Genomic DNA, 22,691 nt, shown 5'->3' with positions numbered 1-22,691 from the left:
TTTTCCACCTTCATTCAAATTTGGTTTGAACAAGGTACTAACTTCTTCACAATTTCATATACCTATTTGGATGGGTCATATAATATCATAAATTCATATGTCGATTTTGGTCCTAAATGCCCAAACCCAAAAACCCTACCCAAACCTAGGGTTTCCTTGATTTTAGGTTTGGTCCACAAAGTTTTACGATGATATCTTTGAACGAAACTCCCAAATCAATTTTAACACTTAAGTTATCATCTCCCATGGCCATTTAAGTAGTCTTGTCTTTCAGCTACGTCCACAAGACACTTTGTCTGCTCCAAAACCTCAAATATATGGCTCAACACTCTAAGTGATCAGCCTCAAACTCGATTGCAGAGCATCCCAACAATGGATTTTAGTCTTGGTCAGGAAAAATCATGTTTATTATACATGTCTTCAACATCTCACAAAGCCATGAAAATTTTTAGCTCGTGGAATGTTAGGATAGTCCCATTTAACCACAAAACCCTAGTTGCTAGGAAGTTGCAAAACAAAACAAAATGTACGCAAAGCTACTCTACCACAATAAAATGTAGTCAAACAAGTCTAATAGACATCCACCAACTATGGGGAAACAAAGTTGGCCAATGTCAAACTGCTACAAGCATAAAATGCAAACAAATAGTACGAAATAGTAAATTGCCAAGACAAGAAAATGCTCAAAAACTTGCTCAATTGATTGAATCCCTCAAAAGTCGATTGTTTGCGAGTTTTATATGCCTTCTAAGTTAGTTAACACACCCTCCAACTGTTTTTATCCATGTTTGAGCGATTTGACAACTTTTTGTCAAGAACTTGCAAAGTTGCAATTTTTGCGACTTTTAGCAATTTTGCACTATACTCAAATCTTCTCATCACTCTAAATCACATGGGGAGATATATTTTGACCCAAAATAACATTTCCAAGCTAGATATATTTTGACCCAAAATAACATTTCCAAGCCTTAGTCAACCTTTGACCAAGCGTGGACCATCTTTGACCAATCAAAACAACTTTGCTTAGAAGGTAAAAATGACCTATCTAATGAACACCTAGTGTTCCCAACCTTGTTTCATTGTTCTCTAGGCTCAACCCGACTACGTTTGTTGCCTTGAGGGCTTATTACATTCACACTTATTTATAAACCCATTCCTACCCTTTTGGAGCATGATTTCACTAGGTGCTCCTGCACGACAAGGAAATTGAAGAGTTCAACTAATATTAAAAGATTTAGATATAGAATACGATTTAGTTATTAGTCCAATTATAATTGATCTATAAGCATTTATAAGTTATTGGAACCCTAATCCTTATAGAAAAAGTTGACCTTATTCTAATATTACTATAGAGTTTAAACCAAAGTCTATGTTGTAAAAGAAAGTTATTAATTGGTAAATTTGTATTTTAATGAACTTTATATTTTATTAAATTGAACTTGTTATTTTAGGGCAAGATAGTGGCACTAGAGAGAAGCCTCAATGTTGTCCCAAAATAACAATAGGAGAACATTTAAGCATAAAATAGATTGTGTTGATGAAATGTACAAGTAAACATGATATTTTCATGCAAGAGTTTCCAAACGCCAATGAAGATACTAAAAGATATTTGATTAAATAAAATATCAAATCAACCATGTGGACAAAGCAATTTGAGTTAGAATGCATTGTTTTAAGATTTGATTCCACTTGGGACAAGATGACAAAATCATTTATGGTAGCAAAAGCAAGATGGAACCTAAAATGTTATTAGTTGAGTTGAAGAGTAACCCAAACCATCCTATGTGTGAGATAGAAGGTGAACAACTACAAATAAATTGGCTGAATAGAATATGTTATTTTTTACAATTTAGGATTAATAGGATGAATGATGAATCATCAAGTATCCCAATTTGTAGGAATATTGAATTATGCAACAATATATCAAATTTTATTATGAAAAAAAAAGGTATCATTCAAGCATAATAGAATGAACAACAATTTTAATGTGCTTATTCAAAAACAGTTCAGTAAAAGTGAGCATTCGTGAATTATGGAAAAATAGAAATCCACAGACTAATGGGTTTGAAAATAATGAAAAAAAAATGCAACAATAGAAGGATGTAGAGGGAGGTTGACTTAAACAATTGAGAAAATAGTTTCTAGTTAGAAAATTGAAACAATATAAATGTACCAGTAAGTTACTTCAAAACATTAAAGACTATGTTGATAAAATAGAAACCCAATAACCATGTGCATATAACCTAAAACACTAACAAAATAAATGAAAAACAAAGAAAACACAATAGTTTCACCTACATAAGTCCTTTTAAATTAAAAATTACCAGAGCATTTGTCATTGTTGAATTCAAAATGTAATAATGAATCTTTTCTTTACTTCATCTTTGAAGATGTTTGGAAATAAATAAATACATTAAAAGAGGATTTTAACATTTCTTACACAAAAGATAAACTAAGAATACCTTAAACATAGGTGAAAACTTTAAAAAACCTTAATTTATTTAATTCAATTCCAAATCCCTTCTCTCCCAAATGAATTATTTAATTCAATTCCAAATCCCTTCTCTCCCAAATGAATTTATTAAATGCATTCAATCCTCTCCATAATCAAATCCTCCAACCACTTCCACTTGCACCTAAGCCTAATGTAATTTCCACTTCATTCTCCCCTACCATTTGCATACTCTAATCCCCACAATTATGGAAAGGCCAACTCCTTTCCACTTACATGATTATGCATATTGTCCCTTCAATTTTAAGTAGATTCCTCGTTTGGGAGGAAGGCCCACATAGGCCCTCCACCAAAGGTTGCATCCAAGGAATTAAAATGTTTTATATTCCTCTCATCTACATACCTTTGGAGTGTGACCTAACAAGACCTGCGCTTATGGCAATATCTTCCTTACACTCCACGGGTACAGTCTGTCTCTTTAGCCCTTCCATGTTGCCACCGGACAACATTTTATAGCTTCAAAAAACCCAATCTCCCCCCACCATTTATTCCATCTCTCAATCTTGGTCCTCCATTTCTTCTCTCGCTCTCCCATATTCACATCTACCATCCAAAATCCAATTGAGCATTGTCATGTTGAAATCTTGTGAGCTCATATTGAAACCAATCATATTGAGCAAATCTACATGACGACAAGCACGCCATACTTTGATTGCAATGGACTATGGTTTGAACCTCTTTTAGACTGATCTTGACTGTTGCATTGTTCTGTGGTTTTGAATTGTTTTTACTGCTAATTCTACTCACAGTTTGAAAACATATTTCCCTGCACAGAATAACAAGAAAATTTTGACATGTAAAACTATACAACACTCCAAAGAAAACCGAAAAAGAAGACTTTAGACCGCTTGCACTGTGCCCATATAGAGACGATGTTGGGCTCAGTTATATTTATAAATACCATTTTCTTAAATATTAATTTTCTTACTTCATTATATTTCCCAATATCGGAATATTAACGAGCAGAGCTGTATCAAGTTGGACCATTAATATCAAATGAGTTTATTATGGTTAAGCGGGCAAACAGATACGGAACTTAAAATAAGGTTTCTACGGCATCCTTTTCAGATCCAAATGACCTAGTTCAGACAAAATATTTTTATCACATCAAGCAACACAGATTCCTATTCTAGGATCTGCTCTGAAATTTTGAAAATTATTTTATCATCAACTAGAATCTTTTGTATCTGACCAAAAAAAAGATTAAATGAATTTGTCCTTACACGAGCATCAGAATCCATAAATATTTTAACTGCACTAATTAGATTATTTATTGGCCTGATCACAAGCACAGATGCCATGAACCTTTGGCATGAAACAAGACGGTAAAAGAAACATCACCAAGCTTTCTTGATTATATTCATCAGAGTCCCATCTATTACAACGTTTTTGGGCCTGAAATGGTTAGCATAAAAATTCTCAAAAGCCTTCCCTGGAAGGTCAGCATGTCTATCAATTCCAGAAGCCAAAGTCATTTTTTTTAGTAAGGAAAAAATTAAAATTATATCTAACCCAAATATATTGCCCACTACAATACAAGGCCATAAAGGCTAAAAATTATAAAAAGAACAATATCCTTAAAAAATCTAAAATGCTTCTACTTAATGGTGAGCTAAAATTAGCAGCACAACAGCTCCAAACTTGGTATTACTATCCTAGCATTGGAAATTTGCTTTCTCCTGACTGCCAGCAGAGTTTTCCAAACACTCGTGCTTTTATTGAATAAGCTCTCCTCTATATATGCACAATGAAGTTGTCCACGCATGAAAAAATGAAGAAACTCACATGCGTAATCCATGCTAGGATTGGCATGTGTGAACGATAACTGTCCCCTTTCATCAAAACTAAGAACCTTGCTGCGAGTTGGCTCAGAAGTAACAAGCCTCCAAAATTGATATAAAACAGAATCTGGAACCTATAACTACCTTATTCCCATCAAAAATCACAGCACTTCGAGGAAAAACCATTCCCAATTTGTTGCATGTACATCCAACAATACAATGTTGAAACCCCGGCATGAAGAAACAGCCGATTAGTTAGTCCCAACAGTAATACAATTTGTCAGCTGTCTTATTCTAACCAGGAACAAATGTGAACCTAATTCTGTATATGTGACTACTGCTTTGGACCTATCTGAGCAATTTCAAGAAGCAGCTTATGCAATGCCTGTGGTTTTGAAAAGAAAGGAGAGTGGTCGCTTCCCTTGACTCGATACACCTGTTCTGGAGGATTTAGTTTTATCAAATTTTCCTGAACGGAAAGTGTAATAGCTTGATCATCAGATGTTTCAATGAAGAACCTCTGTACCGATCCATAGTTCTTTTCACTAAGAGACAGCTTTTCTAGAAATGGGGCAAAAGGAATAGGTCTCATGGAAACTGAAGCCAATGCTACATCCTGATGCAAAAAGAAAACATTTCATTCAAATTAGCACTGCAAGGTGGCTCAAGAATTTTGATTACATTAAATTTCAGTGGCATAAAAGGCATTCATCCATTAGAAATTGATTTAGCACATTTACAATAAGAACATGAGCCAAATGTTGTTTAAAACCTTACTGGCAAAAGAGAGAGAGCAAAAAAATTCAGTTGATATAGTGAATGTGACTTATAATTTTGGAAAAAAGAAAACCGTAGGCTTCATATAGCAAGTCTAAAGGAAATTTTGAGGTCCTACAATCACAATTTTCTGCAAACTTGACATCTACCACTGCCAAAAAGGTTCCTCAAAAGCAAGGAATACAGCTCTAGGTGTAATTTGTAAAAGAGATCACGAGAAAACTTTGTGAAATTTTGTGCATCTCATATAGTTCATTCTATGCTTTCTAAAAGCCTTTTATACAATCAAGGGCCTCCTTTATTATATTGAACAATATTTGATTCCCAGATGACGAAACACATTTCAAAACTATAGTTGATAATATGGAAACAAAAAGCCCCATGAATATTAAGAGTTACATAACAACAATTTACTTCAACCAATCTATTTTCTTGAGCATGCATTGGTGTAAAAGACAGTATTAACAATGAACATGTTCATATAGAAGTGATGCCCAATCAACATTTGCATTTGTAACCCTTGATTTAAAACCTTGCCCTAAGAAATTATTAGAAGGTACAAATGCTTTTTTTTTGTGGGTTTTTCTCTTTCCTGCTTTCCGCAGCTCATAAGGTACTTGGGATATTAAACAATCATCACCAAGGTCCAAGGAAGATATTTGGCACTTACAGGAACTTTTGAGTGCCATACACTGCCCCACCCCCTTCTCCTTGTTTCAAGGTTTTAAAAAGTAAAAGATTTGCCTAAGGACCAGAAGTTTCGAGAAGGTTTGAAAAAAGGTTGAAACAAGATAATATAAAAATTACACAACCACTGATAAAATTATGATATAGAAGATATATAACATTATTGGATGATATGTAGAGTGCGTTGCTAGCTCAAGGCCCTAGATCATCTAGGCTCTAAAATGAAAATTTAATTTTAGACCATTTTGATAAGATCATTGATACAATTAAGTGCCAAAATATCCTGATCAGATGATCTCCTACATCTACACAATGACGCTGATCACTATATACACATCACTGTTCTAAAATCACACAAGCTAATGAACTAGAAATGAGAGATGTCAAATATATGGCAGAAGAACAGAATTTAAGCCATGAGCTGATGTATTCTAAAATTACAGTCAATGTGCCGACCAGGCATCAGTATGTTTGCTCTGAAAAACACCAATCCATAGTTAATATTAAGCCAATTATTTGTAACTCACAAAAAATTTGGCTCTAACTACAATTTCTGTTCAAAATAATGCTCAAGGTTTCACAGTCTAAGTTTTTGACGTTAGTAGCTGCAATAGAGATTTTCATACCTCTGATGATATGAAGTGAGCCTCTCTGAAAATATTTGTTTTGATGAAATTCGTTTTGTCTTCCTATTCATTTCTGTACTTGTTTCATAAGCACTTCATATGCAGGGATGTTTTTATCTTCTTGTGTTTCCTTCTATGTTTCTACTGCGGATGAGCTGTAGCAGTTCATGATTCACCAAGTCTATTATATTCCCTTTCTGCATTGCTCTATTTATTATACTATTGCATTCGTGTTTCTTCATGGTTGTATCTCACCTGGCACCATGTGTTTGCTGCCTTGGCATCTTTGTGCATGTATGTTTACCATGCCAGCATTGAAAGAGCCCACGTCATTTAGGGATGTCGTCGGTTCTTCTCTCAGATTGTCAATTCTCCTTATGCAGATGCCAGTTCATATATCAATTATTGCCATGTGTATATTGTAACTGTCGTCACTTAATGTGGGCAAGTGACCCTTCAGTTTTGGAGTATCATCTCCCTTCTATGCTATCGGGATCAGTCTCTTGAATTATGTTTTTACATTTTGAGAGGCCGTAGCGTCACTGTTTTGCAGAATTTATAATCATTCGGCTCTGACAGTTGATGAGTAGCATTATATTCTGAGTTATTGTTATCACAGTTTTTTTTTTTTTTTGAGTCCTGAGTTTTATCGCACTGCATAGAAGTGCCGAGTCTGATATATACATTGTATCACAAATTTGGAATTGTTCTGAGCAAGATTATTGTGCTGATTCTGAGAATCATAGCATTTGTATTCAGTTGATCTTTGAGAGACTGATATAATTGACTAAAGTCAGGATTACTGATTGATTGTTTTGAAGACTTCAATCATAAGCAAGGTTCAGTGTATTTGTTTTGGGAGCTCAATAAAGGAATCATCATTATTGTGAGCTGGGTTTTTCATCCTCAAATGCAGGGTTTTCCAGGATAAACCAATTGTGTTCTCTGCTCCGTGTTTTGTATCTCAGTTCATTGAATTATTATTCTTTCTGGTTCAAAATTTATCATATTTCACTCAAAACAATCATTATTTAGAACTGTCCTCAAGTCTTTGTTTTCAGCAGCAGTGTCGGGTAAGTGGTATTTGAGTTTGCAGGCATTTATGAACAACAAATTGACTCATATCCACTCTTATTTGGCTCTTTATCACTGTCATTCAAAGGTGTATAACTACAAAACATTTTTTCATTTTTTTTGCCTCCATTTTAAAATCATTCGTGCTAGGTCGCTAGGGTTTTTGTTTCATTTTTATTTTATTTTTTTATTTACTACTAGGTTTTAGTAATGGTGTTTATCATTCATCTGCTGCCAGGCTGCTATTTTGATTTATTTCTTGTTTTGCTTAGATTTATTTCTATTTTTCAGGGTAGGGCGAATGTGGCAGCAAACCTAGGCAACCTGCTTCGAAACATGTGACAGCAAGTATTCAGCAAGGAATGGGAAAATGCTACTATGGTGGGATATTGTGGGATGGGTATGGGAGGAGAGATTAATTGCCTCATATATCACCATTTGCAGATCGCTGGCTGAGTTTTGCCACAAACAGAAACATCTAAATAGGTTAAGAATGAGATGAGAGTTCTCCTTGTACCTTATGATCAGAAGAAAGCAAAGAAAAGGAGGATGACAAAGGAATTGGCAGGTGCGAGTTATAAGGGCAAATTTCAAAAACAATTGCACAACACTTTCCCCACACTACTCAACCAATATAAGGTGAAAAAAAAAAACCCTCTAACAAATTTGGGCACATTAAAAAGAATTGTATGATCTATCCCACAAGAAACGATGTGAAGTTAATGTGGCCTTTGTTGAGGAAGAGCATGATTTAAATGGTGAGTTGCTCTCATGAAATCTCTTTCAAATTCACAACATTTACTAAATTTTTGAATCAAGGGCATCCAAAACACTTCATGTGTTTGAACATAAAGGAATAGTATGTCAGGTTTGCCAGTAATTCTAGCCATATGAATGCAATTTCACTTGGTGATGGAAGATGGCATATGGTCGAAGGTACAAGGATTATATTAAGTGATTCTCTCAATTACAATGCATGCAATTTTAGATATATTCCTGTCACGGACAAAAAAATACTATCTATTTATTCTAAGTTGCCGGTTTGGATTCTGGTTCAAATTTCGGGTTCGAGATTCTTTCAAAAAATTGTGGTTGGGTTTGGGTTTTTTCTGGGCTTGTCCGAACAAGTTTTTTTTTTTTTTTATATAATTGTGTAAAACTTTTGGGGTTGGCTCGGCTTTGTTTTTTACATAATTAATTGTGTGTGTGTGCGAGTGTGTGTGCGTGCATGTGTGTGCGTGTGTGCGTGTGCGTGTGTGTCTATTTCTGTGTCTATGTCTGTGTCTGTGTCTGTGTCTGTGTGTGCGTGCGTGTGCGTGTGCGTGTGCGTGTGTGTCTATGTGTGTGATGCATGGTTCATACAATATAATTTAAGAGTGTTAAATAATGTAATAAAATACTAAATATTATCTTAAAATAAGACTATTTTATTAAGTATTTAAAAACACATTTATTAAATTTAAATTGAAATAATTTAATTTAATATAAGTGACAGTAATTTAATACTTGTAATTTCAAATTTGATAGAACAAGTTTTCAATATAATTACGTAGCGTATACTTAATTAAATATAATATTCTAAGATAAGAGCCTACAACACAATGGTAAATTGTGAGCCTCTTATCGAATAGGTCTTGGGTTAAAATTAACTAGCGATCACGCTTAATAAATTATAATAATAATAATTCATTAAAACACATAATAATCTTGGCTTCCGCCTCTTATCAAGCAAAAAAAGTGTGTGTGTGTGTTGTGTGTGTGTGTGTGTGTGATATTCTAAAATTTATCATATTAAAAATTTAAATATATAGTAATAAAAAAAATAGGTTTTCGTATAATGTAAATTTTCACAAATAAATCATTATCGAAATCAAAATCATTACAGACTGGTCTTGCTCACTCACGTCATAGACTTAGGTATCCTGCTCAGCCACGGAGGAGGAGCCACACCTTATTGTTGTGCGTTGTGGCATTCTTATCTCTGACACCTTTCTTTCTTATAATCCCTGCCATTTCCTCAGTCGCACTCTCACATCCTGTTCTAAATCATTATTTACTGTTTCTTCTTTGATTGCCTACAATGGCTTGCACAGTCACGCACAACGCTTGGCGTGTTTAATCAAGGACAAAACTGTAGAGAAAGTCAATACATTCCTAGACGAATAAAGGCTGAAAATTAACGAATTTAATAAAAATATTTGAAATTTGCCAAAATTCGAACTTCATCCATGAAGTTTGGGAATGCTGTGACTTAAGCGATAAACATTGTTCTACATTTGACATGTATGCGAGATAAGTTAAAATTCTGTTCCTATCACTTCCATCAGCCCCTGAGATGCGTTTGAAATTTGTCCAAATAGCACGAAATTCATTTTGGGTGCGCCTTGCCCAATCAAAATTCGCTGCAGATGTTGAAAAAGTCTAGGGTCGCTTTGACCGAATTTCCAGCAAATTATACAGGGAAATAACAATTTGGAACCGACTTTGAACCGAATTCGAATTTGAGGCGAATTGACTTTCGAATTCCATGGTAACTGACTGAATATGGTAACTTAGTATTTATTATTAGCTCACTAGAAACCCTAGCATCTATTGTTGTACAATGAATTGAGCTCAAAGATAATGCTACTGTCAAATATTATTTTACAATACACATGAAAGATATGATATTTTGAATCTTCAATATTTGGCTAAACTTGGTAGAGCCCCTACGGTTCAAGGGATATTTGGCCAAACTTTGCTGAGCTCATAGGTTTATGGGCTGCTCTCCATGCACAAAAAAAGGATACATGTGCTAGGTGTTTGACCAGAAAGCAAAAGAGGAACTCATTTTAAATAAAAGATGTCCAATGTGCTTATAGGCATTTGGATATAAACCATGTAAATCTCTGTGAGCCTTCCTATAAATCTCTCTGTCAATAGTTTGACATAGTCTATGCTACTCTGTAATGTTCCCTGTTGGGATTACTCTATAATTTGTTCTAGAATCACAAATTCAATAAAAGCAGGGAACATACTATAGTTAGGGATATAAATTTACCCAAAGAATATAAAAGCAAGATAGATCCTCGTTAAGTTCCACAATAAACAAGAATATTACAGCCTGCAAAACAATAACAAATTCTGGTCTGATCGTGATTGCTGATATGAGATGTTGATACTTTCCAATGTCTTGTCTTGGTCATGTAATTATCCCTTGATCAATCTGCATACTTTACTTTCAATTTGGTTGTATTCATGTGTCTGTTGTATGTATTCATGTCTGCTGCAAATATGTATTCATGTGCCCGCTGTGCTAGGACTGCCCCCGATTCTTGCTTTTCTTTCCCTTATTCAATAACTTTGCAAACTCTTCTTATATCTTCCCCAAGGTAGACGATCCTTTTTGGAGAGATATGATCCTTGACAAATGATATGACCCTTCACTATTTCATACCCTTTGAACGTGTCTTTTGGGTGTTCCATAAGTGGTTTGCCCTATTAAAGAAATAGATGTTTATTAAATTTTTTATCCTAAAGTGGGCCGTTAAACACCAATGATCCACCAGCATTATAGACCATGGATTGGCGCCTATAAATCCATTTATTTAAAGGCAGTTTAAACTTAAAAATTGGGGCTCAAAAGACACAGGTCGGCCAGCATTAAATATGTCTTGGAAATGAGGTTGGCTTCTTATTCCCATGATTTATATACACCCTAGGGGGACATGACATATTCGTGGATTATTTACTTTTTAATAAAAATTAATTGTTGTGTCACCTTCACAAAATTAAAGGTATTGGTGGAAATACTCACAAGGTGTTAGATCAACAAGAGGGCGTGGAGGAATATACACCTCCACGCAATTCAAACAAATTTGTGTAATGGAAAGTCAATGCTAACCAACTAGTACATATAAATTGTAGGAAATGTAGTGATTCAAACCAATAATAAAACTATTATGAAGATGGTGCCCTGCATACTGCACAATGGGAGTACGCCCTACTAACACTGGGAAGTTGTGAAACTAGTTTATATCTTGATTCAAAGTCCTTGCAAAGGCTAGAAAATAAACCACACCAAAAGGAAGTTTCGTCCAATGAAATTTATTAAGTTAACATATTTCCATATTTTTGGTTTGGCCACATTCACTTTTGTTCTTGACTAAAAAAGATATAAGCTACAATAATGGTTTGAGATGAGAAAACCCTAAAATTGTGTTTTATTCATAGTTACACCGCCTTGTGGAACAGCAGGACGGTTGGACAAGTTTTCGAGATGGGGGGACAAAGGGGCCTTAATTTGGGGACGGCAGGTGGCGAGGGGAGTAGGGGTGTATATACTATACATATGGTACTTAAAATGCTAGTTATGAAAAGATGTACTACAATATAAGATATAAAGATGTAAAAAACTTAAACATTGAACATTGCATTGAAGTTCTGAACTGGAACATCATGGTTCACGATCAAACAATGAACATTGAACATCAACAAATGAAAGAGTGTCAAATTATATAATTTTAAATTTATAATATATCAGATCAACAGTATGAGTATCTACTATCTAATCAATGATCATATGAGTCATGACATAAAGATGATTACAATAAGTATCATGTGCCATGAATCGTGATATCAGAAATAAGTATATAATGCAAACAAAAACTACTAGTCTCCAAGAGTCCAAATCAAAAATGCCAAATGAATGATCAATCATCATCCCCTGAAGTCCAAGCGTCCCCCCGCACCCAAAGGGAATGCAGGGACATCTCGCCATCTCCGGCAAAGGTGGCGCTCTGAGTGGTGCCACCCAAGACGCTGAGACAACATCCACCTGTCTTAGGTGCGGCCTAGTTTTGGCGGGGGGACACATCCTCGTGTTTTACTGGTTTTATTTCATATTTGGGAGGTAACCCTTCCAATTTTTAATTTTTAATTTTTTTTTGTGTTTGTCTCTAATTCCATTCATTTCTATCTATTTTTAATTTAGGCGACTAGTGTTAGGATTGAAGAACACTAACAGAGGAGGGTGGATTAGTGTTCTAAACTTTTCAAACACACTAAGCTGATTACAAAACCATGAGATAATAGCAACAATAAATAAACTGCTAATCCAAAGTAAACATCAAAGAACTCATAACACCATGAAATTATCATGGAAACCCAATTAAGGGGACAAAACCACAGTGGGGACAATACCCACAAATATTACTTTGCAAAAGTAATTAAACATGTTAAAGGTTTGAGTACAAAAAGGGTGAATGCATAAGCATTCAAGCTTATAGTTGTATTGTCTTAAATTGGACGCACTTAAATTTAGGACCTTTTAGCTCCTCTTTAGTGTGTTTGCATTGTACACTTGCACTTGGAGCACACACTTCTCCTTTCTCTTTCTCTCTCCTAAGCAAATTGAGGTAGGATCTAACACATCTTCCTTGATATCCCTCTTTCCCTAATTCAAAGTTCGAGGTAGGATCTATTTTCTATGCATCCTCCTCTTCCTAGCTCCTATTTCCCAATTCTAGCATTGATTTCTCAATCCCCGATGCTCCTTGGACCTAGACCTTCGGTAGTCCCAAGATCCTAGAGGATCTCCCTGAGATTCTAGCATCTCAAGGTATAGGTGGACCTGGTCAACCTATACCGGTACAGGTCGACCAGGTCGGCCTATACTCCTAGGGTTTTGAGTTTCGAGCCTCGATTCCAATTCAAATTTCAAAGGGTTTCTCGCTCACTATGGTTGGCTCCTGTGGGGAGTAATCTCCAAAATTTACCATAAAATGACATCATTGGCCTCATTTGGCATGAATAGAAGCAAGGTATCTCAAATCTGATTTCCCATTTCATTAGGACTATACATGTGTTTATATCTGATTATCCTAGATAAATCAGTCAATTCAATTCAATCGTATCACACTTTCAATCTTAAGGTTAATGAACATTGCATGAAAGAGGCCTTGCTTGCTTGCTTCCTTAGTGTCATTGCTGGTTAGTATTGACATCCCTTGATCCTATTTGGGTCTTGTCAATCTAACTTGAATTGCATTGATAATTATGTTTGCAAGCCCCTCTTTCCCTTGTATTGAATGGCTTAAAGTGAAAGTGTTTAACTAATTATCTCATCTAGTTTACATTGTTGAATTCATTAATGCCATTTTCCCCCTAAACAACAACCTAGAGCAAACTGCTCAATTACAAAATGAGTGGACACCAATCCAATTGATTACATAAATAGGGCTACAACCCCAAATGGACAAAAATCCAAAATTGAACTAGATTATAGCATCGCCTTATGCTTGAACACTTCCCTATAGATGCAATCCGATCATCCTATTCATACAATTCTTTCTTTTGGCACATTTAGCATATCAACAATGTATTATCAAGTTTGCACAACATGTCTCACCTCATCTCATGTCAAACTCCTCAAAAACATGATGTAATACGCTTGATCATAAACCCAAAATATTTCCTTAGACAGCTCCAACACAGAACGTGTAAAGTGTATATCATACAACAATTAAATCTCCATGTTAACCTCTCCCAAAGGTGAATATGATATTATGCTATCACTCTATCACTTAAAATCATCAAACTGATCAGCTCATCGATCTGATAAGATAGTTGATCAATTCAATATACCTCTCAGCTCTGCATAATAAAATTTTATGCTTGCCTGATACTTAATGTATCAAAACTGCATCATATTGCATCACCAAAACCTGTGATCATCGGTTAATGATCTCCATACGATATAGAATCATATCCAAACTGCACAAGTAATAACTCGAAAACATCTATTCATATCGATCCAAAGTATTTGCCTGTTGACTGTCTTCTTTGTCCATACTAAGCAATATCCGAATATACAATCCGTAACTCAAAAACATGATAGGTAACCAAGAGAATGAAGTGTAGTTGCCATCAATGACAACAAAGTGTCTATCAGTGTGTCTTGCTAATAATCTCCCCCTTTGGCATTGATGGCAATGTTAATGAAACACGACTAAGTGTCAATCAAAATGCCAAACTCCAAAAATTTATCAAAAAGGAAAATCCCCCGAAGTTCAATAGCTCATTTTTACCCAAAATTCTCCCCCTTTGACATTAATGGCAGAGGTAGGGACCACATCCAAAACTTGTCTACCAAAATCATATATCTCCGCATTTACATATATATACAAGTGTGGCATATCATACTTATAGAAATTTGAAAAGAACAAAACAATTATTCCTGAAACTGGCGAAATCTGCATTCCATGTCTTCCTGCGACTCTTGGCGATCTGAATCTACCACAGATGGCATATGCTGATTTCTCAGCCTCAAGTAGGCTTGGTGGATTCAGATTGTCATATGCTTTCACTGCCTCTTCTAAGCCTCTCTGGCAGCATATCAATTCTGGGAACAATCAAGTTCCTTAAGTCACTGAATCCTCCTTTCATTCTAGTCCTCTCTGCTTCAAGTGTTCTGATCTTATCATTCAATTTAACAACTTCAGCTTCATGGCTAGAAGCAACTTCCTTAAAGGAATTAAACACTTTTGCAATAATACATAATTGCTGCTCACTTTCCTTAATAATATTATCAATGTCTTCAACATGAATGGAATAATTTATACATAACCTGTACAAATTCATTTTGTACACTGATCAGTGCAGCCTTCTCCAAAGTATCAAAGTGACTCAAAAGAATTCAAAAGTCCATCAAGATGACTTGATATATCTTCATTAGGTTCAGATTTATGCAAAGAAACAATCTTACCCAGTACATTTTTATTCCCAGTCAAGAGTCTGCTGCACTTCTCATTTGACCTCATTAACCATTCCTTGGCCTTTGCATGAGCCATAAAAGATAGCTTCAATAGTTGACCTTCATCAAGAGTATCTAGCTCAATTGGACCTTCGACTTTCATCTCAATGATTTCCTTCTCAATGACAAGATTTTCAATATCTCTTGCTGCATCAATAGCAGCATCCATTACTGCCTCATCAACTTACATTTGTGCTTGTTCTTCTTCTATCCTAACTGTAAAGTTTCTGCAAATTCTGCAATATATATCAGATGTAGTTTATGCCTTACTCTTATACTTCAAAGTATAGTCTTCGATATTCAGACTTGTGTGAATCAATACTTATAATTCTGGAGATAATTTCTGTATCTGTGAATTGTCTCGAGGGCAGAGTTGATCAAGGAGCAGACTTCTAATTGTTTGTGTATCCTTCACCTTCAACCACACCCTACATAAGTATAGAACCAAGGGGCATGTCCTTACAAAGTCAAAATAAAACCTTCTCCTAATGGTCAGCGACTTTCCAAGAGGAATCATTTAGTTCCAAACTAACAAAAGGAGATTAGTTAGTTATCTAATAAATACTTCAGGATTGGCGCCGATCCATATTAGGAGGCTAAAATCATATAAATAGAGACTTCAATAACCAAGAACAGATCAGAACAATCTATTAATCAGATCAGTATATTATAAAGTAATGTAATTAACACTCCCTCTTAACTTGATAATCATACTGAGAGATATCATATCTAGCAACATCAAGATGAACAAGCAAGAATTGATACTCTATATCTAAGTAGCGGAATCGCTCGGTCCAAGGCATCGATTCCAAGTACGAGTTGATTCGGAATCTGAAACTGAGTCGAATCGACTGTGAACACGCACAAGGTACAGATTTCACCATCGTTTTGTTTGCCTTCGTTTTGCTGATGACGTGGGGATTCCACGTCACCCCATTTGACTTTGACCATCGACTTTAACCTAATTTTTTTGCCTAACTTTATGCGGCCACCGATTTTCCTTTATCATTTTTTCGTTTGCACGTGTTTGCAGTGGCATTTCAGTGTGAGTTTGCAGCTTCGGGCAGCGTTTGTATCTATGCGTTTGGAATTACGACCTCCATCATCCAGTGTGAGTTTGCAAACGGCCGACGACCTCCATTATCCAACAGACAGCAAACAACCTCCTTCAACCAGTGTTTGCGGCGACCTTCAAACCTCCTTCTACCTGCGTTTGTGGCTAGCGACGGAAGTTGCAAGTTTTTGCAGTTTTTCATTGCGATTGTTTTTATTATTTTTTTATTTTGGTTATTTTTAACAAAGCTATAGTTTATAGTATAGTCTACCTTATTTAGATTTTATTAATAAGGTTTTGATATTTATAATAAAATATTACTATAGTTTAAATTTATTAATTTTACTTAGATTTTATTTATTAAGGTTGTATTACAAAAATAAAATCTAAGTATTAAGATTATATTATAAAATATTAATATAGTCTAAGTAGTATTAAGGTTAAATGATGAAACATTAATATAGCTATGTAAACTTATATTTGAATGTTCAAACTTCATATTTATAATTTTATTTGTCATATTATTATATATTTAAATTATTTAGATTTTATTTATGTTTTAAATTTTTCAACGTAAAGTTTAAAGTTTAAAGTTTATTTAATAAGCTATTGTAATTACTATTAGTAGATCTAAAATACTAAATACAATTATTAGCTGTTTTTTATTTCAATTTAGTATTTTACTAGTGATATTAAAATTTATTTGTTTTAATTTTTAAAACTAAAAGTTATATTTGTATGAATTACAGATGTTAGCAGCTATAACAATTCATCATGGCAAGCACAACTCCTCCCTTTACTATTGACCCAGCTTCACCATTATGGAGGCATGTGCAAATATTAGAGCATGTTCCTGGTGGAGGGACATGTATTTAGATATGTCTTGGGTGTGGCGTACGGTATAAAAGTTCCTATAGCCGAGTGAAAGGGCATTTGTGTGCAATTCCTAGAAAGGGAATCAAATCTTGTCCAAGAAAAGATCATGTGCCTATACCAGTTTCTAAAGTAGAAGCATACATTAAGGAAGCAAATGCAAGGGTTCAAAGTAGGTCGGCACATCCATTGCTTAAAGGAAGATGCTCACGGAAGTCACATGCTTCATCATCTCACAGTCATACACCTAGTGCTGCAACTGACATTGTGGTAGAAAGCCATCCATTTATGAGGACAAATGAAGATGAGGGTATAAATCCGAAGAGAGCAAGAGGACCGTTGGAGATGGCAATTAATATTGATGCTAGAGATATTGCAGATGAAGATGAGGGTATAAATCCGAAGAGAGCAAGAGGACCGTTGGAGATGGCAATTAATATTGATGCTAGAGATATTGCAGATGAAGCGATTGCTAGGTGCCTCTATGCAAACGGTTTATCATTCAATGTTGTCAGATCACCCTATTGGCAAGACATGATAAGAAAAATAAATGAAGCTCCAAAGGGGTACACAGACCCAGGTTATGAGAAGGTTCGTACCACTTTATTGACAAAGGAGGTCAAGCATATAAAAACTTCATTGGCTCCTATTAAAGCCTCATGGAAAGAAACAAGGGTGTCCATTATTTCTAATGGGTGGAAGGATGCAAAAAACAGACCCTTAATTAATGTGATTGCAATGTCCCCTAAAGGGGCAATGTTTCTAAAAGCTATTGATTGTGAGGGCAAAGTAAAGGATGCACAATTCATTGCCAACATTCTTATAGAATGCATTAATGAAGTAGGCCCTCAAAATGTTGTCCAAGTTGTAACAAACAATGCAAAGAACTGTAGAGCAGCTGGTATATTAGTTGAGAAACAATTCTCACATATATTTTGGACACCTTGTGCTGTGCATTCACTCAACCTCATGCTATAGAAGTTGGGTACTAAAATAACTTGGATCAAACAAGTTTATGATGAAGCTCAAGATATCCAAATGTTCATAACGAACCACCACTTCTCCCAAGCTATTTTTAGATCATTCTCGCGGCTGGAGCTATTGAAGGTAATCCAAAATTCAAATACTACAATTTTATGTTTTACGTTAGTTATAACTTATTATCTTGTTTATTTCAGCAAAACCATATATGTACAGATTCTTTATTTTTAATTACTTGTTTTTTTAATTTTCAAATAGTTTGCTGAAACTAGATTCGCATCAAATACAAGTGTCTTGAGACGGCTAGTGAATGTTCAAGAGGGACTTTCTAGTATGGTGATCAGCCACCAATGGAACACATGGAGGCAATCCAATAGTGAGAGGGCAACTAATATCAAGAGAAGGATTTTGGATGAAACTTGGTGGAGTCGTGCAGAATACCTTCTTAGTTTCACAGAGCCCATCCTAGGTATGATACGCTTTACTGACATGGATAAGCCATGCTTGGGGGAGGTTTATGATGGAATAGACTCAACGATTGAGAATATGAGATCTCTCATAAATGCAAAAGAGCAAGACCCTGAAGAAACCTTCTTCAAGGAGGTGCAATTAATATGTGTTGAGCGATGGAACAAAATGACCACCCCACTCCATCTTCTTGCCTTCTCATTGAGTCCCAAATATTATAGTGAAGAGATTCTTGCTTTGCCAACAAGGGTGCCACCATATCGTGATGTAGAAGTAGGTGAAGGGGTTAGGAAAGTTATTGCTAAATTTTTCCCTGATATTGAAATAGAGGATGTAGTTACAAGTGAATTTGCTGATTTTGTATCATCCACTGGGCATAGTCGTGCTGCTGTTCGTGACAAGTATTGGAAGGATGCTCACTCTTGGTGGTACCTCAATGGCCACAAATTGCCAAACCTCCAAATTCTGGCAATCAAAGTTCTATCACAGGTAAGTTTGTATATACCATAAACTCTAAATCTGGTTGTCATTTTGAAATTAACAAACTCATTTGATTTACTTAAATTTTAGAGACTCCAATGAGATCTTCCTTTGTTTCATTAGGTTGCTAGTTCATCTTCAGCTGAACGAAATTGGAGTACATACTCCTTCATCCATTCAATGAATCGCAATCAGTTGGCATCAAGCAAAATTGAGGATTTAGTCTATGTGCATTCAAACTTGCGCCTTCTTAATCACAAATCCGATGAGTACAAGGAAGGGGCAGCAAAATTATGGGATGTAGAACTGGAGTCTACTGACTTTGATCTTCGTATTGGTGCACCAACTTTACCAATGGAGGATTTAAGTAGCTAGCATATTTTTAGTGCAAATACCAGTGGGATTCAATCATCTAATGTCAATGTTGATGACAATCTTTCTATTGATGATGACCCATATGGTTCTGATTAGTGAGCTGATCAGTGATACTGATTTCTAGTATTATTTCTATTGCAAACAATAACTATATTTCATGACACTAGCTCGATCTTTTTTGATATCCAAAACTGAATTTCAAATTAAATACTTATGCTAATTAGTACTTATGTTTCAAAATCTGAAATTTATAATGGTTTTGTTTAGCTGCTAGCATGTGTGTTGGTATTTAAATTCTAAATTTAATTTGCTTTTGATATTGGTATGTTTTCTAGCAGCACGCATACATATATACATATTATATATATATATATATATATATATATATATATATATATATATAGATTTTTTGTATATATATGTGGACGTACCCGTACCCGTACCCAACACCTAAAAAAATTTATGCCGTACCAACGTTTCGTACCCACGTACCCGTAACCGATTCGGCTACTTAGCTCTATATCTATCTGAATTTTCTTAGCATGTGGTATTAATGAACACATGATACAATGTCATATTACTAAACCTGTGATATGACATATCACTGATTCTAATGATAACAGTATTGCAAAGAATACAATCTATAGGATAAATCTGGAGAATAATCAAATTCTTCATTTATCCAAGTTGCGACTCATAGGTATTGGTATTCCCATATCACAACATTATCCTAAGTTAAGATCTACCAGAACACAGGATAAACTCTGGAGAATAATGAAATTCTTCCTTCATCCAAATTGTGACTTATAGACATAATAATGTCTATATCACAATGTGAGCTTGACCTCATCTGGATCTAACAGTATTTCTTTACTGTTTAACACATTATCTAAGAGATCGTCATCTCTCATAATGTCTTTTATACAAGTATTCATTATCTCAAAGATTGCCACCTCTAAAATAACGAATACAAATGGTGGAGCCCATAACAATCAATAGTCTGACAATAAAATTATTTTATTAATAATTTAAAAAATACAAATGAATTACAATTCAACCATACCAAGTCTTTTCCTGAAGTGATCTATCTTCACTCTAGAGAGAGGTCTGGTGAGAATACCTATTGTCTGATCTGCAATGCAAATGTATTCTAATTTTACAGTATTCCTGTCTACCATATCTCTTACATAATGGTAAGGAATTTCAATATTCTTGGACCTATCATGGAAAACTGGATCCATCGAAGGCTTGATGGAACTCTAATTATCACAATGAATAATCATAGAATTCATGGCTTGACCAAATAATCGCACAAGTAACTTTTCTAAGCCAAACTGCTTCCCGAGAGGCCATTGCTGCTGTAATGTATTCGGCTTCTGTGGAACTTTGTGCTACTAAAGACTGTTTTCTGCATATCCAAGATATCATTACTGATCCTAAACTGAAACAACATCCTGAAGTACTTTTTTTGTCTTTAACACTTCCACCCCAATCTGAGTCAGTGAATCCATGTAAATCCATGTCAACTTTCTCATATTTGAGCCCAAGGTTAAGAGTGCCTTGTAAGTATCTCATAATGTGTTTGACTGCAACTAGGTGAATCTCCTTCGACTCACACATAAATTGACTTAAGGCATTAACAGCATAGCATATATCAGGTCTTGTATTTACCATGTACATAAGGGACCGAATCATCTGTCTATACAAAGGTACAATCTATGGAGGGTGATTCTACTACAGCTTCTTTAAGTTTATGTAGATTAGTCTCCATTGGAGAAGACGTAGACTTGCAGTTCCACATTCCAAATCTCTTCAAGATATCTAATGCATACTTCCCTTGATTAAGTATAATGCTGTCACAATTCTGCCTTACTTCTAGTCCTAGGAAGTAATGAAGGAGTCTCAAATCTTTCATTTCGAATTCTCTAATTAGATCTCTCTTGCATTGATCTATGAGATGATCATCACCTGTTATTAGTAAATCATCAACATACAATATCAAAATTACCATGTCATCTTTATCCCTTTTATAATATAGATTTGGATCGGCTTCATTTTTGGAGAATCCTAAGCCGGTGAGATACTTATTAATTCTTTCATACCAAGCCCTTGGAGCCTATTTAAGCCCATAGAGAGCTTTCTTGAGCCTACAAACAAAAACTTTAGGATCATGAGTTTCAAATCCTTCAGGTTGCTCCAAATATACCTCTTTTGTAATCTTTCCTTACAGGAATGTTGTTTTTACATCCATCTGGTGCACTTTCCATCCCTTCAATGCTGCAATAGCTAGGACTGCTCTTACACAAGTGTCTCTAGCAACAAGAGAAAAGGTTTCTTCATAATCAATCCCTTCTTTCTGAGGGAATTCCCTAGCTACAAATCTGACTTTATATTTTTCAATGCTACCATCAACAGCATGCTTTATTTTAAATATCCACTTGGAAGAAACAACAGATTTTCCTTCAAGTCTTGGAACAAATTCCCAAACATCATTTTTCATAATAGATTGGTATTCTTCTGTCGTAGCATCTTTCCAAGTTGTATGTTTAATAGCATCTGAAATATTGGTTGGTTCTGATTTAGACAAATCATTGATGTTTGTTGTATCACTAGAAAATCTTTTGGGTCTTTTTTTTCTCTAACTGTTTCAGATGGTGCAGCGAAGTCTTGTGCTTCCTCTACTGTTTTAATGGCCCAAAGTGGTTTTTTCTTAGAATTTTGAGTTTCTTCAAGATTAAGATTGTGAATTTTATCTTCAATTTCTTCAATGTTCTCGCTCTGAGACTTAGATTCAGTATTTCTTTCAAAACTAGGTAAAGTAGAGGGTTCTTCAAAACTTAGGGCTCTTTTGAATGCTCAATCTTCTTCAAAAATTACATCCCTACTAAGTTCAATATTTTTCTAACCAGGTATGAAAATCCTATATGCTTTAGATGTTTCACTATACCCTACACAAATACCTTTCCTCCCACAGGGTTCTAACTTAGTTCTCTTTTCTTTTGGAACATGGATATGTACAGGGCACCTAAAAATCCTAAGAGGACTTATATTGGGTTTGACCTTAGTAAAGACTTCTTCAGGAGTTTTATCTCTAAGGTAGGAGTGAGGACTTTTGTTTTGAATATAGAGAACGGTACAAGACGCTTCTGCCCAAAGATAATATTCTAGATTTTGATCAAATATCATAGCTCTCGTAGCTTCTATAATTGTT

The 22,691-nt window shown here is 35.1% G+C and overlaps 1 protein-coding gene across 2 annotated transcripts in view; it reads right to left on the bottom strand.

The window, feature by feature from the left end:
- Positions 1–3,838: 3,838 nt before the first annotated feature.
- The window catches only part of MES11 (methyl esterase 11), a 64,528-nt gene continuing 45,675 nt past the window's right edge, over positions 3,839–22,691 (bottom strand). For both annotated transcript variants that reach the window (XM_089807509.1, XM_089807510.1), the window contains exon 5: positions 3,839–4,909. In XM_089807509.1, coding sequence (XP_089663635.1) covers positions 4,628–4,909 — 282 coding nt within the window. In that variant the 3' untranslated portion in view covers positions 3,839–4,627. The remainder of the gene's footprint in view (positions 4,910–22,691) is intronic.

The sequence above is a fragment of the Cupressus sempervirens genome, chromosome 10 (genome assembly GCF_028749045.1).
Source record: "Cupressus sempervirens isolate cs-2001-9-10 chromosome 10, ASM2874904v1, whole genome shotgun sequence".
NCBI lineage: Eukaryota > Viridiplantae > Streptophyta > Pinopsida > Cupressales > Cupressaceae > Cupressus > Cupressus sempervirens.
The sequence above is the reverse complement of the archived record's forward strand: the minus strand, read 5'-3'. Positions and strand labels throughout refer to the sequence as shown.